General features: G+C 42.5%; 1 protein-coding gene across 1 annotated transcript in view; it reads left to right on the top strand.

Annotated features, from left to right (window-relative positions):
• Nucleotides 1-20,034, top strand: part of map4k3b (mitogen-activated protein kinase kinase kinase kinase 3b) — a 124,811-nt gene that overhangs the window by 87,851 nt on the left and 16,926 nt on the right. The window contains exons 15-20 of the mRNA XM_039738992.1: nucleotides 1,180-1,238; nucleotides 2,116-2,178; nucleotides 12,734-12,792; nucleotides 15,752-15,790; nucleotides 16,092-16,145; nucleotides 16,705-16,756. Coding sequence (XP_039594926.1) covers nucleotides 1,180-1,238; nucleotides 2,116-2,178; nucleotides 12,734-12,792; nucleotides 15,752-15,790; nucleotides 16,092-16,145; nucleotides 16,705-16,756 — 326 coding nt within the window. The remainder of the gene's footprint in view (nucleotides 1-1,179; nucleotides 1,239-2,115; nucleotides 2,179-12,733; nucleotides 12,793-15,751; nucleotides 15,791-16,091; nucleotides 16,146-16,704; nucleotides 16,757-20,034) is intronic.

Raw genomic sequence — 20,034 nt, 5'->3', positions numbered from 1 at the left:
TGGGGGTTTGCCATCCCTGTATAGTGAAGGGTCCAGTAGTTTTTCTCAGACTGGTACATTCAAAATCAAATTGAATCACAACAAGGACAACCATATTAATGAAATAGCCGGATTTATATAAGGAACATACAGGAAATTATGTACAATGTGCATAATGGGAAAATCCAGGAAGTGCCAGAGATGACGTGGTAACGTGGAGCTGGAAGTGATGTCATCAGAACGGGACAGTAGGATGATGGCGGTTGCCGTACTTACGGAAGTGACATCGTCTGCAGGTCTTCGAAAAGGTTTGTTTATTCATCCGTTTTTCTGCTAAATAAAAGAGAGAGGTGACAGTACTCTGTTCCAAGCCCATTTTATGTGTATTATCGCACTCTGTTGAGCCGGTCAGCTGCTCCCTAATCGCATGTTCGTGACAATATATATATACCTGTATAATACGTTTGTGTGTGTGTGTGTGTGCGTATGTTAATATATATATAGTTAAAACTCCATTATAACGAACTCCCAGGGACCTATAAAATATTTCATTATAACGAAAATTTTGTTGTAATGAGATTCTGTATTTGTTACTATTGTGCTTTCTTTAACTTGCGCCCAGGCGTTTGCACTCATTTCAGTAGCTTCTTTTGTGTTAATTTTAATCTCCTCCTGCCTACAAGTTATACTGACGAGAATTTTTCTCAGCATTTTCTTGCGATAATACACTTTTCCAAAGCGCGATTGCGGAGTATGTAGAAGATTGTTTGTCCGTTGCCAGGGCAGGACTAAAACAGGCTCATAGCGCTGCAGTGAAGTGACACAGAAGCGAATCATAAAAGATTGTGTGGTTGCACTATAAGTCCCTGTCTTGCACCCCAAATCACGAGGCTGGGTCTCAGTACTTTAGGAAAACCAACTTTATTCTGCTTGAAACAGGAACGGCACACTTATTTATCTGTCACTCTGCTATACAAAGACACAGCAGTCTCTATATATATATATATATATGTGTGTGTGTGTACAGTATATCATATACAGAATATATATATATTAATTGTAGTTAGGATATAGCGGGTTGGATAATGGATAGATCGATGTATTCATGAATAATTCCACTTCTGTGTTTATGTTGGTTTCTTGCTTTTTTATTTAGTCATTGCATAAAGAGATAATGCAGAACTTTTGTTTTCACTTTAGTTGGACAAGTAAAGTTTGATCCACCGATGAGAAAGGAGACAGAACCACACCATGAGCTCGTAAGTATTCTGTTCTTGAATGCTTCACGCTGGAGATAAAGTCACTGGTTTAGTACACGACATTGCATTTTTATAATTGCTCATCATTGTAATTGATGCTACAATCAAATAATAGCTTGACCTAAGAACTCGTTTCATAAATCATCCTTACAAAGACCTGATTCTGTAAAAAGATGTCACCAAAATCATAGCTGCAAATTTTGGTTTTGGGGATCTGGGAGGTTTCTGGATCAAGATCCATTACGGCCTGAAGGGATCCTACCCCGTTGGGCTTTTGAGCATTGACTCTTAACCTGAAAAATTGCTCCAGGCGGCGCTGTACCAGGACTGACTCTGCACTTTGACCCCCAAAAGGTCATGTGAAAAGATGATTTCCCCTCGGGGACCAATAAAATAAATCAAATCCAACCGTGGGCTGTTTGTAAAGCCACAGAGCACCGACCCTTAGAAATGTGTCACAGCCCAAAGCTTTGGCGGTCCTGCCCACTAGGCCCAGATTGGCCATGCAGGTCGTATTGCTCAGGCCAGTTTAAGGAACCACATGGAAGTCACGATTGTGTGAGCTTTGCACTTCTTGATTCCACATTTAAGATTTCAATTTGCCTTTTTTTTTCCTTCCTAAACTGTCCCACACATTTTGTTCGGACCACTTCTTTGAGCTTTGGGTGTTTTATTACACATTTCCAGTGTAAATTTTTTCTTTCTTATGGGGACAATTTTAAACGTATTCTCTTTACCTCCATTCTGGTATTCACCAAGTGCTGCACGCTTTGTTCCGTCAAGCTTTCCTCCTTTATTCTTTTTCCATTTTTTTATGTCCCTAAACTTTCTTTGATGTCAATAACTGAATTTCCTGTGACCTCTGTCTGCATAACAGCCTGACAGTGAGGATTTTTTGGACTGTTCAGAAGAATTGTACTACACAGCAAGATCAAACCTGGTACTTTTCACCCTTCTTGCTTTCCATTTGTATTGTCATTGTGTTGTGTTTTTATTTCCTTTATTGGTTTGGTAAGAGCCACCTTCTCAATACAAACCTGAGCACAGTTTCTGTTAAAGGAGAAGTTCGGTATTGATCAAGTCTGAGTTGTTTCTTCACAATTATTTTAAAGTGAAGCATAGTTTATCATTTTTAAATAAAAACTAGCCTGCTCTTACATTTTATAATGGGGTCCAGGGTCCCAGTGTGGAAAAATAGAGCCTTAAAAATTCTCAACCACATTCGCTTTGAAACACCAAAGCTTTCGATGTAAGAAAACGGGGCGTATGAGTTTCTGAGGCACACTTGGGACAACCAAACTAAACTGGAAGTAAGAAATCTGACCAGAGCGTCTCGGTGCTGTTTTCTCATTTAAGGATGCGTTTCTTGTTTGCTTTTCTGATGTTGTGGGTGGAGCTATGTCTCATCCAGCCCCACCCCCTCGCCAATCTGTATCTTCTACTTTCACTCCTGCACTTCTGTTCTCTCACAGCTTGTAACAACACTCAGATCAGAAGATTATTGTTCTTCATAAGCATTGCCTACTTTTCACCTTTTACATTCACCGCTGTTATTATACACAGCCTATGGAGTGAGAGTCTCGCCGGGTCACGGGATCACAGTGAACAGCACTGTACTTATACACATAACAATAAATATATAAATAGACTATAAATATAACAGAGTTCAGGTCACTTGCAGAAAATCTCAGACGATTCTGCACTTATGGGGTCAATTGATAAGGGGGAAGAGACAGACAGAGGACTCAAGTGGAACTTTGAGAATTGTCTGCAACTGAACATCAGCAAAACCAAGGAACTGCTTATTGATTTTCACTGCACCATTGAGCCTCCATGTCAGATCATTAGTCAAGGAGTGAATGTAGAGGTGGTCCACTCCTACTGGTACCTAGGGGTCCACATTAATGACAGGCTGGAATGGTCTCTGAACACAGGGGGGCTAGAAAAGGAAGGCCAGAGCAGACTCTTCTTTCTTAGGAGACTGTGCACTTTTTTTGTGGGAAGTGACATCCTTCACGTCTTCTACACCTCTGTGATGGCCACTGTGGAGTGCTGGGCCGGTAACATCACTTCAAGAGAGGACCACCGAATTAACAAGCTGATTAAAGAGGGTAGGCACAGTTATGGGGCACACTCTGGACCCACTGAAGGTCGTAGAGAAGGAGAGAATGAAGGCAGAACTGAGTGCCATTATGAACAAAGCTGCATGTCCTCTCCATGACCCACCAACACTAAGGACTTCCAGCAAACAAATCAGTCAGCAGAAGTGTGTGAAGGAACCCAACGAGGGCTCCATTATACCAACAGCAATATGCATGGATAGCATCTCACTGTGACTGCGACTGCCAAGGCAGGACTGATCTTTCATTTTAATTTTCTTGTTTCGTAGACTTTCTGGTTTGTGTTCAGACCAAAGTGTTGTGTATAATAATTTATGTATTTATTTATTTAAACAACTTCTGTAAAAAAAAAAACATTTCCCCAGGGGGACAAATAAATAGACAGATCTATCTATCTATCTATCTATCTATCTATCTACTATATAGTGCCTTTCACATCTGTCTATATCTATCTATCTATCTATTATATAGTGCCTTTCACATATCTATCTATCTATCTATCTATCTATCTATCTATCTATCTATCTATCTATCTATCTATCTATCTATCTATCTATCTATCTATGTGTTATATAGTGCCTTTCATATCTGTCTGTCTACATAACAATCCATTTGAACTGAACTGATTTCACTGCATTGCATGTTTAATAAGTGCCTTAGATTTTTTGAAAGAGCCAAGCCATCTACACATCTCACTTTCGTTGGAGTGTCTTGTATACACAAACACGATAAAAAAAAATACAAAGGGAATGAAATTGGCAGAGTGTGTGTGTGAGAGCAGACTGAGGCACCACAAAGCACTTCTCAAAGTTTTTAAGACATGTTGAGTCACACTTGCTGAGGATGTTTGAGGGAGTAAACTCACTGATTCCAGCCGATCTGTAAATCCATGGGGGCGAATGTGCAAACTCCATGCAGGTCGTAGTGCTGCGGTGCACTGCTCTTGCACGCTGCCTGTGCTGACACAAGTGGACTAAACTTACTAAACCTGATTAAAGTGAAGTGTATGCCTATATGGTAACGTCTGTTCAGTTCTTGTCACTTTGATTGCATGCTAGGCACACACTTGATCTTTCTCTCGTTGGACCACCTAAGCACAATGGTGCTTGGCGAAGATTTTCCAAGGTGAGTTAACACCTTTGAACCTGATTGGCTGCCACAGAAAAAGATGAGCAGCGAGGTTAAGTGCCCAGCCAGTCGTCTTTTAAAATGGTGGGATCTCACTGGCATGTTTTGCGTTTTTATCCTTCTTAAAGTGACACGGATACGGCGCTTTGCAATATGCGTCCAATGTCAAGAAGGGCCTCAATAATCAAACCAGACATACTCTGGTATTTTAGTTTTAAGGCATTTTTTTATGTTGGCACCCCAGTGCCTATTAGCTCTATTATATAATCACAAAAGTGGGCCAGTTAGTTTTTAAAATGTATAAACTATGCTTCACTTTAGTTTGCTGTTTCATGTGGCAAATGAATACATACCAGGATTGGGAAGAAATGAGTTGGACTCGAGGACTACCGAACGTAACCTTTAATGCTTCATTTGATGTGTCACCCTCATAACATCACACTGTGTTGTTTTCTGCCATCCTAGCGCACGTGAGCCTTGTCTGTAGTGGCTTTGCTAAACCCCTGAGCCGTGAGCTCTGTTTACAGTGGCAATGCAGAAACACGCGGTGCCTTGAAAGTGTCTCGGGCCCTTCTGCCACATCACTGGGCTTTGGAGCGATTTGACTGGGAATTTTTATGAAAGCACACTCTTTTCCATACTGCTGCCCGTCCAAAAAAAAAAAAAGTGTAAATTATTAACGAAATAAATTCCAAGAAGTGAAATCTCAACAGTTTATCAGTTTTTATCAAGCCCCTTCACATCAAGCCCCCTCTTGGTCGAACGTTCACTCCCAGCGATTGCAGCAAGTCGTCTTTATGGATACGCTGCTGTTAATTTTGCACAACATGGTGCCCATTTCTCCTTGCAGAGTTTCTCAAGTTGTGCCAAGTTAGTTGCTCTTATGATTAGTGTATTGTATTCATATTTTACATTTTTTGAACTCAAGGAATTGGATTTTGCTATTTCTTTTTCTCTGTCGCTATTCCTGAGAGATGTTTCATTATTTTCTTATTTTCTCACAACACCATTTTGGATTCCACCATTTTATGGTATTCACGTCGGCCATTGCCTCGATAATTTGCCTAGGAGTCCCTGCGACACGTGACATCATCGTCTCAATCCGGTAAAAGCTCGTCACGGGCATTTCTTGCTTATACGAGTTTGGGTCGATATAACGTTTGCTGTGCGACTCTTGACGTAAATCCTCTTCACGCTTCTCGGACTTCTTTTCTAGGTTCCGGTTGTTGATTTCCTTTTAACGTTACTGGCTTGTGAAAATCGGTTTGCCTTTCTGCAGTCGGCCCTGAACATACGAGGTGCGTTCAAAAAAGTTTTTCACACTTTTTTTTAACTCTGTTTATTAAGAATTTCAAAAACAAATGACATCACTTTTCTACATAGTCACCTTCCTTTGCGATGCAATTTTGCCAACAGCGTACCAACTTTTTAATGCCATCAGCAAAAAATGTTTTTGCCTTCACCGTTTCCAATGAAAATATAAAAGTGCGGAAACTTTTTGAACGTCCCTCGTATTTTTTGACCTCACTTTATCTCCAGACCCCTTTAATTAGATTTTTTCACTTGTTTCCTCCTGTGATGCCGCAGTTGGGGAGTGGCGATGGACATCGATTTTGAGGTCTCATCACCGATCATCCATTGAGTTGTGGTCAGAACTCTGACTCGGCCATTAATGGATATCATATACTAGCAAAATACCCGCGCTTCGCAGCGGAGAAGTAGTGTGTTAAAGAAGCAATGAAAAGAAAAGGAAACATTTTGAAAATAACGTAACCTGATTGTCAATGTAATTGTTTTGTCACTGTTGTGAGTGATGAGTGTTGTTGTCATATATATATATATATATATATATATACACACACACACATAAACATATATATATACAGTATACATATCTATACATATACACATATATACACACACAGGGCGGCACGGTGGCGCAGTGGTAGTGCTGCTGCCTCGCAGTTAGGAGATCCGGGTTCGCTTCCCAGGTCATCCCTGCGTGGAATTTGAATGTTCTCCCGTGTCTGCGTGGGTTTCCTCCGGGCGCTCCGGTTTCCTCCCACAATCCAAAGACATGCAGGTTAGGTGGATTGGCGATTCTACATTGGCCCTAGTGTGTGCTTGGTGTGTGGGTGTGTTTGTGTGTGTGTGTCCTGCGGTGGGTTGGCACCCTGCCCAGGATTGGTTCCTGCCTTGTGCCCTGTGTTGGCTGGGATTGGCTCCAGCAGACCCCCGTGACCCTATTCGGATTCAGCGGGCTAGAAAATGGATGGATAGATGGATACACACACATATATAAACATATATACATATACATACATATCTACATATATACACACACAGCTATTTCGTATCAGTGCAATACGCTGTTTGTTAAAGCGGTTGACTCCGCTCTTACGTGCAATAACAAATCAAATCATTCAGTTGTCTTTGCTCATATGTCATTTTAGAGCTGGACGCCTGGCATCTTTTTTTGGCCACAGGTTCGTTTCTGTTTGGTGTGAGGTTCTGTGTTGTGGAGATTCTCAGGATGGATTGCAGGTGCTCATCAGTGAGGCGACTCCTGTGTGCTGTTTTGTTAGTCTTTATCACTGAGAAGAGCTTCTCACACAGATATGTGCTACCAAACATGCACAAGTTTGAGCCGCATGTAGACGGACTTTTTTTGTTCTTCAAAGTCACCAAAGCGCCGTGCAAACTCAGTGCGCAATAACTCTAGCTTCGCAATAACTTGCAGCATCATAAGGTAGACTTGATTAACGCGGTAACTGTTCGGCAAGGCAGCTGAAGCGCTGCATTATGGGATCTGTAGTTTATTGTGTTACCAGCGCTTCATATACCCGGGCTTTAATAACAATAATACAGTATATAAAATGATCTCGGGCGGATATAATTACGCCGGGCGGATGTGGCCCATGCCCTTGAGTTTGACACATATGGACTAAATAGAACTTGAAAAGATATATTTTTCAAATGTGATCGCAATTCAGATAGAGTTGACGCACTACAGCCTGCATGCCTCAATAAGTCATCCTCCCCTCGCTCTTACTTTTTTACCGTTCATCTAATGAATACACTGAGTATGGCTTTACCAAAACAATCATTGATGGCGAATAAAGTATCCATTATTCGAGTATGTAGATCGGGATATATATATATATATATATATATATATACCCGCGTATCGCAGCGGAGAAGTAGTGTGTTAAAAAGGTAAGAGAAAGAAAAGGGAACATTTTAAAAATAACGTAACATGACTGTCAATATACAGTATTTGTTTTGTGAGTGTTACTGAGTGTTGCTGTCATCAAGGATTTGATTATCATTATTTCTTTCAATCAGGTTCGTATTTGTAGGATGTGTTGTGTTCAAGTTACATTCCGTGTTTGTCAATCGTTGTAAAGATGACAGGTTTCATTCATCGATTCGTTTCTTACTGCATCAATAAACAGCTCGTCTTCTTCTTTATCTGAGACACTGCATGCACGGTTTTTTTACACTGTCTTCCTTTAGCGGGACATTGACTTTTTCCACCGTGTGCTTTGTTTCCGCAGTAGCTGGATTTATGAATATGCTTATCAGGCGCTTCATATTTTTGCTGCCTTTTCAATTGTGTAATTGGTTTTGTTCAGCTCTTTGGAACTGTTGCTTTTATCTGTGCACTCGTCAGTTCCGTGAGCCACTCGGTGTACATGCATCGAAGGTTCCCAGCTGTGCTGGTGCCATCTCGTGCTATGTCCATGGCTGTATTTAATGTTACCTTAGTCCTGGCACTTAAAACTTTCTCTCGCAGTTTCGCTGAGTTTGTGTCAAACACCACCCTGACCATCTCATCTTCCTCTCCATAAGCACAGTCCTTCGCCCGTGAATATTTACCCGTGGCAGTTTGCTATTGGATTGCGCTGACGGACGGCCTTATATGGGCAGGCACTAAATTACAAGCGCCAGCGTAGCCTGTCTATGAACTTAATTTAAAGTGTAGGTTTACATCGTGCTTTGTTTCAGTAGCAGAACTCATGAATATGGTTGTATATGTCACTTTCTCGCTTCTTATTGTTTCGCTGCCTTCTCAATTATATAATGCATGTTTTCTTCAGTGCTTTTTTGAGGTCTTCCTGGTTTTCTATGTACTGCGTGATTACGTGGGAGGCGTGATGATGTCACACGAAACTCCACCCCCACGGCGTTGAAGCTCATCTCCATTACAGTAAATGGAGAAAAACTGCTTCCAGTTATGACCATTACGCGTAGAATTTCGATATAAAACCTGCCCAACTTTTGTAAGGAAGCTGTAAGGAATGAACCTGCCAAATTTCAGCCTTCCACCCACACGGGAAGTTGGAGAATTAGTGATGAGTCAGTGAGTGAGTGAGTGAGGGCTTTGCCTTTTATTAGTATAGATACTCACATATAAGTCAGGTCTTGAAAAATTGATCATAAAATCAGACCCTGACTTGTTCGCCCGTTCAAAGATACAACACTTAATTTTTTCTTTTTTTACATCTTTTTGCCTCCTCCAAATTCACATCAGTTTCTCAGACGCACCAAATTTTGTTACAGCAGCGCAGTTACCAATTTCTTTCACCACTTCAACGACTTTTAATTTAAAACCAGCTTCATATTTTCTTCTGATCGAAAGCTCCATCGTAGATACGGGATGCGCTTTATGATAAAGGTGAATGAGGGTGTGAGATACAGAAACACAAAACGGTGCAAACGTCGCTTCAGAATAGTTCAGGTATTACTGTGTGGTCACGTAGGCACAATATGTAGAAATAAAAAGGTTGTGTGCTCCATGGTTACTCTCTGAGGTGGCCGTTAGCATATCGTAATCTCTTGGACCAATAGTGTGAGTTTTCCGCATTCGACTTATACAATACAATACAATTTATTTGTTGTGTATCCCAAAATCACACAGGAAGTGCCGCAATGGGCTTTAACAGGCCCTGCCTCTTGACAGCCCCCCAGCCTTGACTCTCTAAGAAGACAAGGAAAAACTCCCAAAAAAAACCCTTGTAAGGAAAAATGGAAGAAACCTCGGGAAAGGCGATTCAAAGAGAGACCTCATTCCAGGTAGGCTGGGCGTGCAGTGGGTGTCAAAAAGAAGAAGATCAATACAACACAATGCACAGAACAGAACAAATCCTCGATACAGTATAAACATTTTTAGAAGTACGAAGTAGAATTTAACAGTAGATGATATCATATAATAAGATTTGGATATTTTTAGAGTCCTGGAGACCTCATCCATCAAGCTGCCTCCCCCATTTGGCCATTCCACGGCTAAAACAGTGCTGGACCAGCCAATCCAATGAAAGGACCCCTATATATTATACGACCGACATTATAAAATACCGGAAATTATACAATAAAATCAAGCCCCGACTTCTCCCCGGGAGAACTTAAACGTGAGTATCTACGGTATTCTTTTTCCTGATGTTAAGCCACTCCCATTGTTGCTCCTCTTGATGGACAGTCTTCCTCCCCAGCTGAAGTGTTCTCTCAGTGGTGAGCAGGTCTTTCCCCAGGATCTGACAGTTCCGAGTTTCCATCGGTAACTCAAAAATGATTGTGAGAAATAAAGAAGTCAGGAGATGGTAGGAGCGCCGTCAGACATGCAGAGATCATAACAGAATCGACAAAATAATACCAAACACCGAGATAATGGAAAATGTAAAAGAGCAAACTCAAAAACTGAAAGGAGAGCCGCTCTACTTGTTTTGTATGCTAAGCTACTGAGGAATCACAAGAATGCTCATCTTTTATCTACCGGCGGACGGTTAAGCACGTGCGATACATGAACACCTCCAGTCACTTCATCTGGAAAGGGTTTGTCGGCTCCTTTCTGTTTTTCATGTGTTTGGTTTGTTTAGTGATTGAGCTTATTTTAAGGTGACAGCCCACCAGTCCAGTCGTGATGAGAGGGTCTACACGATGACAAGCACTTGAGAGGAGATCCTCGAGACGTTCATTTTGCATTTGACTCCTGTGCAGTGGCGGATGAGCCACATAAAAAGACCAGAGTTTTATGTACTTCGTTTGAAGGATGAGTTTGGTATTCGTCATGTCAAAGTTATTTTTTCACAATCTTGGTACGGTGGAACCTCGGGTCACGACTGTAATTCGTTCCAAAACTCAACCCAATTTGGTTGTGACCCAAAGTAATTTCCCCCACAGGATTGTATGTAAATACAATTAATCCGTTCCGGACTGTACGAACTGTATGTAAATATAGAGTTTTTATAGATTTTTAAGCACAAAAATAATTAATTACACCATAGAATGCACAGCATAACAGTAAACTAAATGTAAAAACATCGAATAACACTGAGAAAACCTTGAACAGAGAAAACTAACATTCACGCTTATGAGCCTTACGAACCGCTCGCTGTTTTAATGATTTTTTTATTTTTGTTCTTTATTTCGCCTTATACAATTTCTTGTATTAGGAATTTATTAGTTTTCGCATACCCCTTGGGGTCAAAGCGCAGGGTCAGCCATTGCACAGCCCCCCTGGAGCAATTAAAGGTTAAGGGCCTTGCTTAAGGTGTATCGCTAGGTGTATGCTTGGTGATCTTCCTGGTCGTTTGCTGCATTTTCAGCCATTTTGCAGCATAAATAAAATGAAAAGCGCGCCAAAGGGTTTTGTACATCGGCAGGCGTATTCAGTCCTACCTCCTTATACTCCATAGCCACTTGATAGGCTGCTGGCTTTGCTACTTATCCTACATCTTTGTTTCCTGGCGGCCTCCTGAAGTGCCAGCTACTCAAAGTAGTTTGTGGGCACAGTTTTTCGGATGTAGAAATGCGGATTTTGAAATCCTGGCCACTTTATCTGTGGCCTTTGCCTTGTTATCTGTGTCTCCTATCAACGTCAGTTCTCATCTTTCTCTTTCCTCATATTGCGTTTCATGTCTTTCTTGCTTTTGCTGATCTAATCTCCTTACGTTTTAAAAAAAATCTCTAATGTTATCTGCACATTTCTCATTAAGTTTCACTTTTGGCCATCAATTGTAGCCCAATACAGTGGTTTTCCATTTGAGCCCTTTGGGGACCCCCATGGCTGCAGGTTTTATTCCAATCAATTACACAATCGGGGTGTCACAATTGTTACTTTGAATTGATCGCCCGCTGCACAGGTGCGTTGTAGCCAAGCAGGTAATTGCACTGCTGTGCCAGTCAGGAGTATTCAGGGTGGGTGAGCCGGACCCCCGCACAGACCCAGTCCACCTGCTCTCTGAATTGACAGCTGGCAGCCGAGTTAGTGAGCGACAAGCAGATGTGTGCGTATTCAAGAAAAACTGTGACAAGAGTCAATGTCGAAAATTCTGAAATGCTGTTGAGAGGAAAACCGCGTTTGGGACCACAATCCACTCTGTGGCTATCAACCTTTTAAACTTCCTTTCAACTAAAATTTTCGATTTTATTTTCCGAGTTTGGTAAAAGTGGGATTGATTTTTGTGTTGCACTCTTTAGTCGTTCTTGACTGCGTCTCTCCTCCTGATCGTACTCACCGAAGAGCCGCTGCGACTTTCTGTTTTATTTAGCGCCGCTCGCTGACTCGATAGTTGGTTGTCGGGACCACACTTTCTTTATTTGCCTAATAGAGTTTATCATTGGCTTATTTTTGAATTGTGAATTTGTATTTGTTTGGTTTTTTTCTGTTCAGCATATCAGTTTCTCAAAAATCTTATGGATTTTTACCTTTCTTTGAAAATGAGTGACTGGTTTTGATTAAAGAAGAGGTTCACAGTTCATATTTAAAAACAGAAGTTGACAAATCTGCAAACTTACAAACAAATGGCACACGGATAGGTGGCAGTACAGGTGCCTGATGGGAACAAAAGACGAGAATTCTCTAAAAATTAAACGCAAAGACTTGAGACTCATAGCCTGCCAGTATTTGTGTCAAATTACAAATTGTGAATACGTGTTACTTCATTGCCTGACAGTGACTGGACGAAGAAGGCTGATCCTGTGATCCCTCTATTTCTGGCCCGCTGTGCTGTTTTATTTTCTTGCCGTACATTTGGACACATTTGATGACATTCAGTAGAATTCCCTGTAAACACCGTCCTGCTCGCTCGCTCGCTCGTGTTGTGCATCTCTGTTCCTGCCCTGGCACTGTCCTTGTTGTCCTGTGCTGGCCTATGTGTGTAGCCGTGTCTGTGTTTAATTGTTAAACATGCGTACGAGATGCTGGACTGAAATGAGTCTGGATATTTTCTCTTTTTGTTCTTTCAGGATATTCAACTAGAATACGCACAAGGACCTCAGAGTAGTTGTTTCTTCGGACAAAATAAGTAAGTGAAACCTCTGCGTATCGTAGTCAGCAGGTGTGGGCGTCTTCACGTGTGCTGCTGGATCGACTCACTTAGTAATTACATTGGCAACGAGTCTCCTCAAGGGGGTTCAGTAAAGTGAAACGTGCTTGAGTTTGGAGATTCAGTGCTGCTGGGACAGGCTCCAGCCCCCCTATCACCCCCAAATGGGTTCTGCGGCTTTGAAGGTTTTATGATGTGCGGTGGTCCAGTTTTGGCTGGCAGCCCTGGTTACACGTGGGTGTGGGTGTGTGAGTGGGCCCTGCTCAGGACGTTTCTGTGGTGCTTCCAATGCTGCCAGAGTGTCCCTGAACTGAATGAAGTGGACCTGAAAGTGGCCGTTCTCTTCTCTGTTTGGTTCTTCTCTGCTCAGCTCCTGTCCTGTTTAGGCGTCTTCTGCTTTGTTCTGTTCAATTCCGTTCTCCTCTGTTATGTGAGGTTCAGCTCTGTGTGTCACGTCCCATTCTGTTATGTCCTGGTCAGTTCAGTTAGGTTCAGGTCTGCTATGTCAGGTGTGCTTTTGTTCTCATCAGCTTAACTTTGTTCTGTTCTGTCCTTTTCTCTTTTCTTATTTGTGGTTTTGTTTTATTCTGTATTCTGTGACACCTCAGCACCACTCTCTCTGTCTCTCTCAATTCTGTTCTTTTTGTCCTGTTCTCTTAGGGCTCTCTTCTGCTACTTGGGGTGGCAGCTCCCTATTCACAGTTGAATCAAGTGGGCACGAGAGTGGCGTTCTGCTCTGTCCTTGTATGTTCAGCTTGGTTCTGTTTGTTTGGTTCAGTTCTCTTCTGTTACGCAGTTCTGTTCTGATTCTGTTCTGTTAGTTTCAGATTAATTCTGTTCCGTCCTCTTCCATTTTGTTATCTTCAGTTTAGTGAGGCTTTTGTCTGTTATGTCAGGTTTGGACTTGTTCTTTTCCATTTAATTTTGTTCTGTTCTGGGCGGCACGGTGGCGCAGTGAGTAGCACTGCTGCCTCGTAGTTAGGAGACCCGGGTTTGCATGTTCTCCCCGTGTCTGCGTAGGTTTCCTGCCACAGTCCAAAGACATGTTGGTTAAATTGTCCCGAGTGTGTGCTTGGTGTGTGTGTGTGTGTGTGCCCTGCGGTGGGCTGGCGCCCTGCCCGGGGTTTGTTTCCTGCCTTGCGCCCTGTGTTGGCTGGGATTGGCTCCAGCAGACCCCCGTGACCCTGTAGTTAGGATATTGTGGGTTTGATACTGGAGGGATGTGTTCTGTTCTGTTAGGTTATTTTCTGCTCTACTCTTGTGTTCTGTTCTGTCCTTTTCTCTTTTTGGTTTTGTGGCTTTCTGTCCAGTTTTATTGTGTGTGTTCTGTTTTGTTATGTTCAGTTGTGTTTGGTTCTGTTTTGTCCTTTTGGGGTGGCCGCTACATTTAGCAGTGGCAGTGTGCAGCCACCTGTCCACAGTTAGATTAAGTTGGCTTGAGAATGACATTCTGTGGTGTTCTGTTGGGCTCAGTCCTGTTAAATTAGATTCTGGTCTCTTCTACTCTCATGTTCTGTTCTGTCCTTTTCCCTTTTCTTCTTTTTGGTTTTGTGGTGTTGTGTCCTGTTTTATTCTTTTTATGCCCTGTTCTGCTAAGGTGGTCTGTTCTGTTCTTTTCAGTTTTGTTATGTTGGGTTCAGTTCTGTCCTGTTTGCTTGGAATTATTCACAACTGGATTCAGTGGGCGAGAGAATGACATCCTGTCCTGTCCTGTCCTCTTCTGTTACATTCAGTTCTATTACATTCTGTTCTCTTCTTCCTTTTTCTTCTTTTTGGTTTTGTGGTGTTCTGTTCTACTCTGTCCACTCCTGTCGTGTTTTGCGGAGTTCTTTTCAGTTTTGTTTGGTTCTGTTCCCTTGAGGTGGCAGCCTCTGTTGAGCCGTATCAGTGTGCCGGCGCCTGTTCACAACTGGTCTGGGTGTGCCGGACAATGGCGTTCTGTTCGGTCCTGTTGTGTTCTCTTAGGCTCAGTTCTGTTACATTATCTTCTGTTCTTTCCTTTTCCCTTTTCTTCTTTTTGGTTTTGTGTTGTTCTGTCCTGTTTAATTCTTTTTATGTCCTGTTCTGCTAAGTTCAATTCTGTTCTGTTCTTTTCAGTTTGGTTATGTTGGGTTCAGTTCAGTTCTCATCTGTTGGGATTATTCACAATTAGGTAAGGTGGGCTAGAGAACGACATCCTGCTCTGTCCTGTTAGGCTCAGTTCTGTTAGGTTCAGGTCTGTAACATTATGTCCTGTCCTTTCCTTTTCCCTTTTCATTCATCATTTTCATTTTGGCTTTGTATTGTTCTGTTCTGTTTTATCGTTTTTGTCCTGTTTTGCTAATTTCAATTCTGTTCTGTCCTGTTCTGTTGGGATTATTCACAATTGGATTAAGTGGGCTAGAGAACGACATCCTGCTCTGTCCTGTTAGGCTCAGTTCCGTTCCGTTTTGTTCTGTCATTTCCTTTTCCCTTTTCTTCTTTTTGGTTTTGTGTTCTTCTGTCCTGTTTTATTCTTTTTATGTCCTGTTCTGCCCACCCTCTCCTGTCGTCTTTTCAGTTCTGTTCTCGTCTTTTTGGGCTGGCAGCTCCATTGAGCCGTAGCTGTGTGCGGGTGTCCGTTCACAAGTGGATGAAGTCGGCCCGACAGTGGCGTTCTGTTCTGTTGGGTTCAGGCCGGCTCTGTGATGTTCTGCTCTGCTCTGCTCTGTTAGGTTCGGTTTTGGTTCTCTGTGCTTTAATGCCGTCCTGTTCTGTTTCATTGGGTCAGGTGGCCTTGAGGACGTCACGTGAAGACCCTGACCTGGCTGCACATATTGAAGCACATCTCTGGTTTTCTTTTCTGCTTTGTTAGTTACGTTTTATCCCACATGAGCTTTAAAGTATTGAGTGATGCAAGTTATTTTTTGCCCTACGTGTGCGGCTGTTCATGTAACTCTTTTCTTTTTTCAATTTCAAGGAGCCTGCTAAAATCCGTGGAAGAAGAGCTTCATCAGAGGTAAAGCGGCGTTTGTTCTGCGTCACCTCCACAGGCCCGAATGTGTTTCCATTGTTGCTTCTGTGTGTTTGCAGCCGCAGCCTAACAATGTCCTTTTGCTTTAGTGCCTGTCAGATTGATATAATCAGGGACTAATTTGCGTGGACGGTAGCTATTTTTTGCCAAATAAAATGCTGTTTGAAAAGCTGAGTTTTCGTAGCAGAAGACACCCTGAAGGCAGTGCATGCCAGAATTCTTTTAGATTAGCTGAAGTAACTCCAGACAAATCCACTGAGCCATGGTACCTTGTTCATCTCCTCAGGGGACATGTGGCACATTTAGAGGATGATGATGGTGATGGTGATGAAACTCAACAGTAAGTCTTTTCATGTTCTAGTTAGCTGAAATCTTTTATTTGCCCAATTCCAGAAAGGTCGCCTTCAGTTTTTATACACGTTCACGTTCCGCATGATATGCACGGGCCATTGCTGGCTTTCCACGTTTACTGCAACGAGGCCAAGTGAGCTCCTTTGTGGGTCACTGGCACTCCTTTGTCTCTTTGTCTTTTATTTTTCTTTTTGGCTGCTGTCTTTGTGGTTTGTGTCTCAATTAATTTCTGTCCCTTCTGTTGATGCTGGGTAGCTAATGACTGTCACTGCCAATGACTGTCAGATGCCACTGTGTTTTAGTGCTTTAACTTATTTTGTTAAAAAAATCTATTCTATAAAATATGTATTTGGCATTTTCTTTTTGCAATAGTTGAGATAAGAGAATGCATCATCCTAGTGATGGCAAAGGGGTTTCAATAAATTGGCTCGTGCCAGCCAACCCTTCCTGCCTTTATAAAGCCTGCTGGGTGGTGGTTTGCTTGTGGTACTCACAGACGACCAATCATTGCTGCTCCGTTCTAACGAGACGTGTCTTATCTTTATCAGCTCTTCCAGCTCAACAATGAGACCCAAAGTGCCGCCACCTCTACCGCCCAAGGTACGTTTAGCTGAAATCTTCTTCATTATTAATCTTCCAGCTTCCTCTTTATTGTGTACAAATCATCAGCTTTATCAAAAGCAACCTGCCTTAACTTCTCTTTCTCTGTCGCCTCGGCAAGTGTGGATGAAGATGTCGAAAGAGTTTAAGGCACACTTACCTCTCTCAGGGATGTGCGCAAAGGGCCGGCTACAGTGGCTCAGGCTCGGACCCTTTCCCCTCATTGGCAGAAGGGCCCACTTTTCCCAGCAGGCCCTAGTTGATCTCTTCTGAGCGAATCTGTGAAGTCGGAAGCAGTCTGTGTGCTACTGCAGTCGGTAAAAACGTACCTGATCAGTCTCGGACTAAATGTAAATTGTAATGTCATTTGTTAACATTTCTAATTTAACGCATACTGGTTTGATCAAACTATTTTTACAGAGTACAGGCAGTCCCCAGGTTATGGACATCCGACCTACGACTTACGAACAGGCCGCAGCTGCAACGCATGCGCCTCAGTAACTGCCGCTCTGTCATCTTCGGTCTGGGGACACTGCAAGCGGTGGCTGGACGGAGGCTGGAGGGGGGCAATTTCGCTGACCGTGCAGTGTAGTGTCCCTCGGGCGGCTCCCGGTGGCAAGCGGTGACCCGTGGTCCATAGTCACCGGGGCCACAGCTATCACTCGTGTGCGGGACGGAGGCCTGATGGAGCGGAGGGGGGCGTTTCACGTGTTCGTTCTCGGTGGGCGGATGGTGCGGGCAGCATACTGTGAGGTGGGCGGGTGGTGAAGTGCCCTCGCCGCCCCCATTCATTCTCAATAGTAGGCCGCCTTCTACTGTTATGCACATAGTAGGAAGTTGTCTCTCGTCAGTACATCAGACGTGTTGACGACGGGTGCCTTCCTGCTGTGATCGCGTGGACAGTGCTGTGCAGAAGAGCTCATCTTGACCTTTTGTCTTCACCCTTCAACAATGTCTCGAAACGCAAATCTGATGCAAGTGCAGGTGATACAGGAAAGAAGAGAAAAGCCATCACCATGGAAAATAAAGTAGAAATAATAAAAAGGTCAGAGAGACGTGAAACTCCATCATTCGTTAGCACATCACTTGGTTATAGTCGGTGAACAATAGCATTTCTTCAAATAATGGCCCTGTTCCGACTTACATACAAATTCAACTTAAGAACAAACCTACAGTCCCTATCTCGTACGTAACTCGGGGACGGCCTGTATAGGGACAGTATTGGAATTGTCCAAAAATTCAATTTCAAGATTTTGATACAAGCAATAAGATGTCTGTCCGTACATCTGGTGCCTGTGCCCTTGCTCTTGCTCAGCCGTAATGTCGCCCAGTGTCAACCAGAGGGCAGGATTATGGCCAGTGAAAGGTAGTAAACTGTGTGGCGTACCACAACAGGGCCGGAGGTGCGAAGAATGGCAGCAAGAAGCACAAAGAAAGAGGGATGTAAGGCATATCTGGTGAACTGAGGCTATTTATAACTTACATATAACCGCAGATTCTGGGATGGCTGCTATTCTAGTTCTTCTTGACTTTTGATACAGTTAACCGTAACATTTTACTGTCTCAACTTTCAGCTTTTGGTGTATCTCGGGTGCCGCTCTTTCTTGGTTCACATCACACCTCAGTGATCGCCAGTATTACGTCTTCATTAGGGAATACAAATCTGCGACTACTTGATTCACACGAGGTATCCCTCAAGGGTCAGTTCTCGATCCAATCCTCATCAACACCTCTATGCTCCCATTAGGTGAGATTATTCATTCGTATGGTCTGAGCTTCCACTGCTATGCCGATGACACACAACTTCATGTAAGCGTGGATGCAACTGCAACATCTTCACCTGTCGCGCTGACTGACTGCATTTGGGAAATCAATCATTGGATGACAGATCATTTTCTACATCTCAATCCTGATAAAACAGAAATCTTATTAATGGGCTAAAAATTATTGACGTTGATGGTATCCTGGTTGAACCCTCAGCATCAGCCCGTAATTTGGATGTCATCCTTGATCAGCTTCTTACTTTTCAGACACACATTAGCTCAATAGTACAGACGGCCTTTCTTCATCTTCACAACGTCGCTCATCTGGATTCTTTCCTTAGTGTGAAGGAAACTGAGACACTCATTCACACTTTCATCATCACAACTCGTCTGGACTATCGCAATGCTTTGTTTTATGGCCTCCCGACTAAATATATCAATAGATTACAATATGTTCAGAATTCTGCTGCTCGTTTATGGAGGAATATTTCGGACAAAATTAAATAAATAAATAAATGCGTAAATAAATAAAATTACTGTGAAATGTGAGCATAAATAAATAAATGTGTCACGAAATATGTTTTTCGTTGCTTATTTATTTATTTCATTTTGTCCGTAACATTCCTGCAAACCGTCCTGAGATACGACTTGAAATAAAACTGTCACTTTCACTCGTCAAAGTTGGGAGGGTGGGCTCTAACACGCCCTCTAGTTACTGATTGGTGAATCGATAGCACAAGAATTCATTAGAAAAATGCTTACTACTGCCGATGAAATGGATTCTGCCGAAGATATTACGTATTTCAGAGAGAGAATTGAAGATTTATCGGAAGAAATTACAATGTTGGCGGCCCTTTTAGACTCCGATATAGATGAAACTATTTTTGAAATTATCGAAGAACAGGTGGAAGGGACTCGACTGCACTGCAGTTCAGGTGACGCAGTTCCCTGCTCTGGATGTCCATCCTTTGACATTCCAGCTGAGTCAATAGAACACCTTCTAATGCGTACGACAGATTGCAGATCTGTATGGTGTATCGGAGAAGACGATCACAAGGCGAATGAGCCAGTTTGATATACGGCTCTATTAGTTTAGGTACTTTGACATGCCCAAAGCAGCTCCAACTAATATTTTGAACTGAGTATTTGACCCTTGTTTTACGAGTATAAAAGGCGCTACATAAATAAAACTTATTATTATTATAAATAGACAAGGCGATCGAAACAGATGGACGTCCTATTGAACCATTTTAGTAGCATGCTAGTTTTTAATAAAATAAAAATTATCATTCATAACAGGGAATAGACCCCTGAGATACAATCTGAATATGCCAGCCAGTGTAAAAGCTTAGTGTTGAGCTTCAGTAAAGCTGAGAAAAATAAATTCTTTCTAACGGGTGTGGCACTGGGATATGAGGATTTGTGAAGGGACAGCATGAACGGTCACTCCACTTAGTCACCTGACTCGTGGCACCGGATGAGGAATAAAGTAGTAAAAATCAATAGGGTTTACTT

Source organism: Polypterus senegalus, chromosome 16, assembly GCF_016835505.1.
Source record: "Polypterus senegalus isolate Bchr_013 chromosome 16, ASM1683550v1, whole genome shotgun sequence".
Taxonomy (NCBI): domain Eukaryota; kingdom Metazoa; phylum Chordata; class Cladistia; order Polypteriformes; family Polypteridae; genus Polypterus; species Polypterus senegalus.
This window is presented reverse-complemented; position numbering and strand designations above follow the sequence as displayed.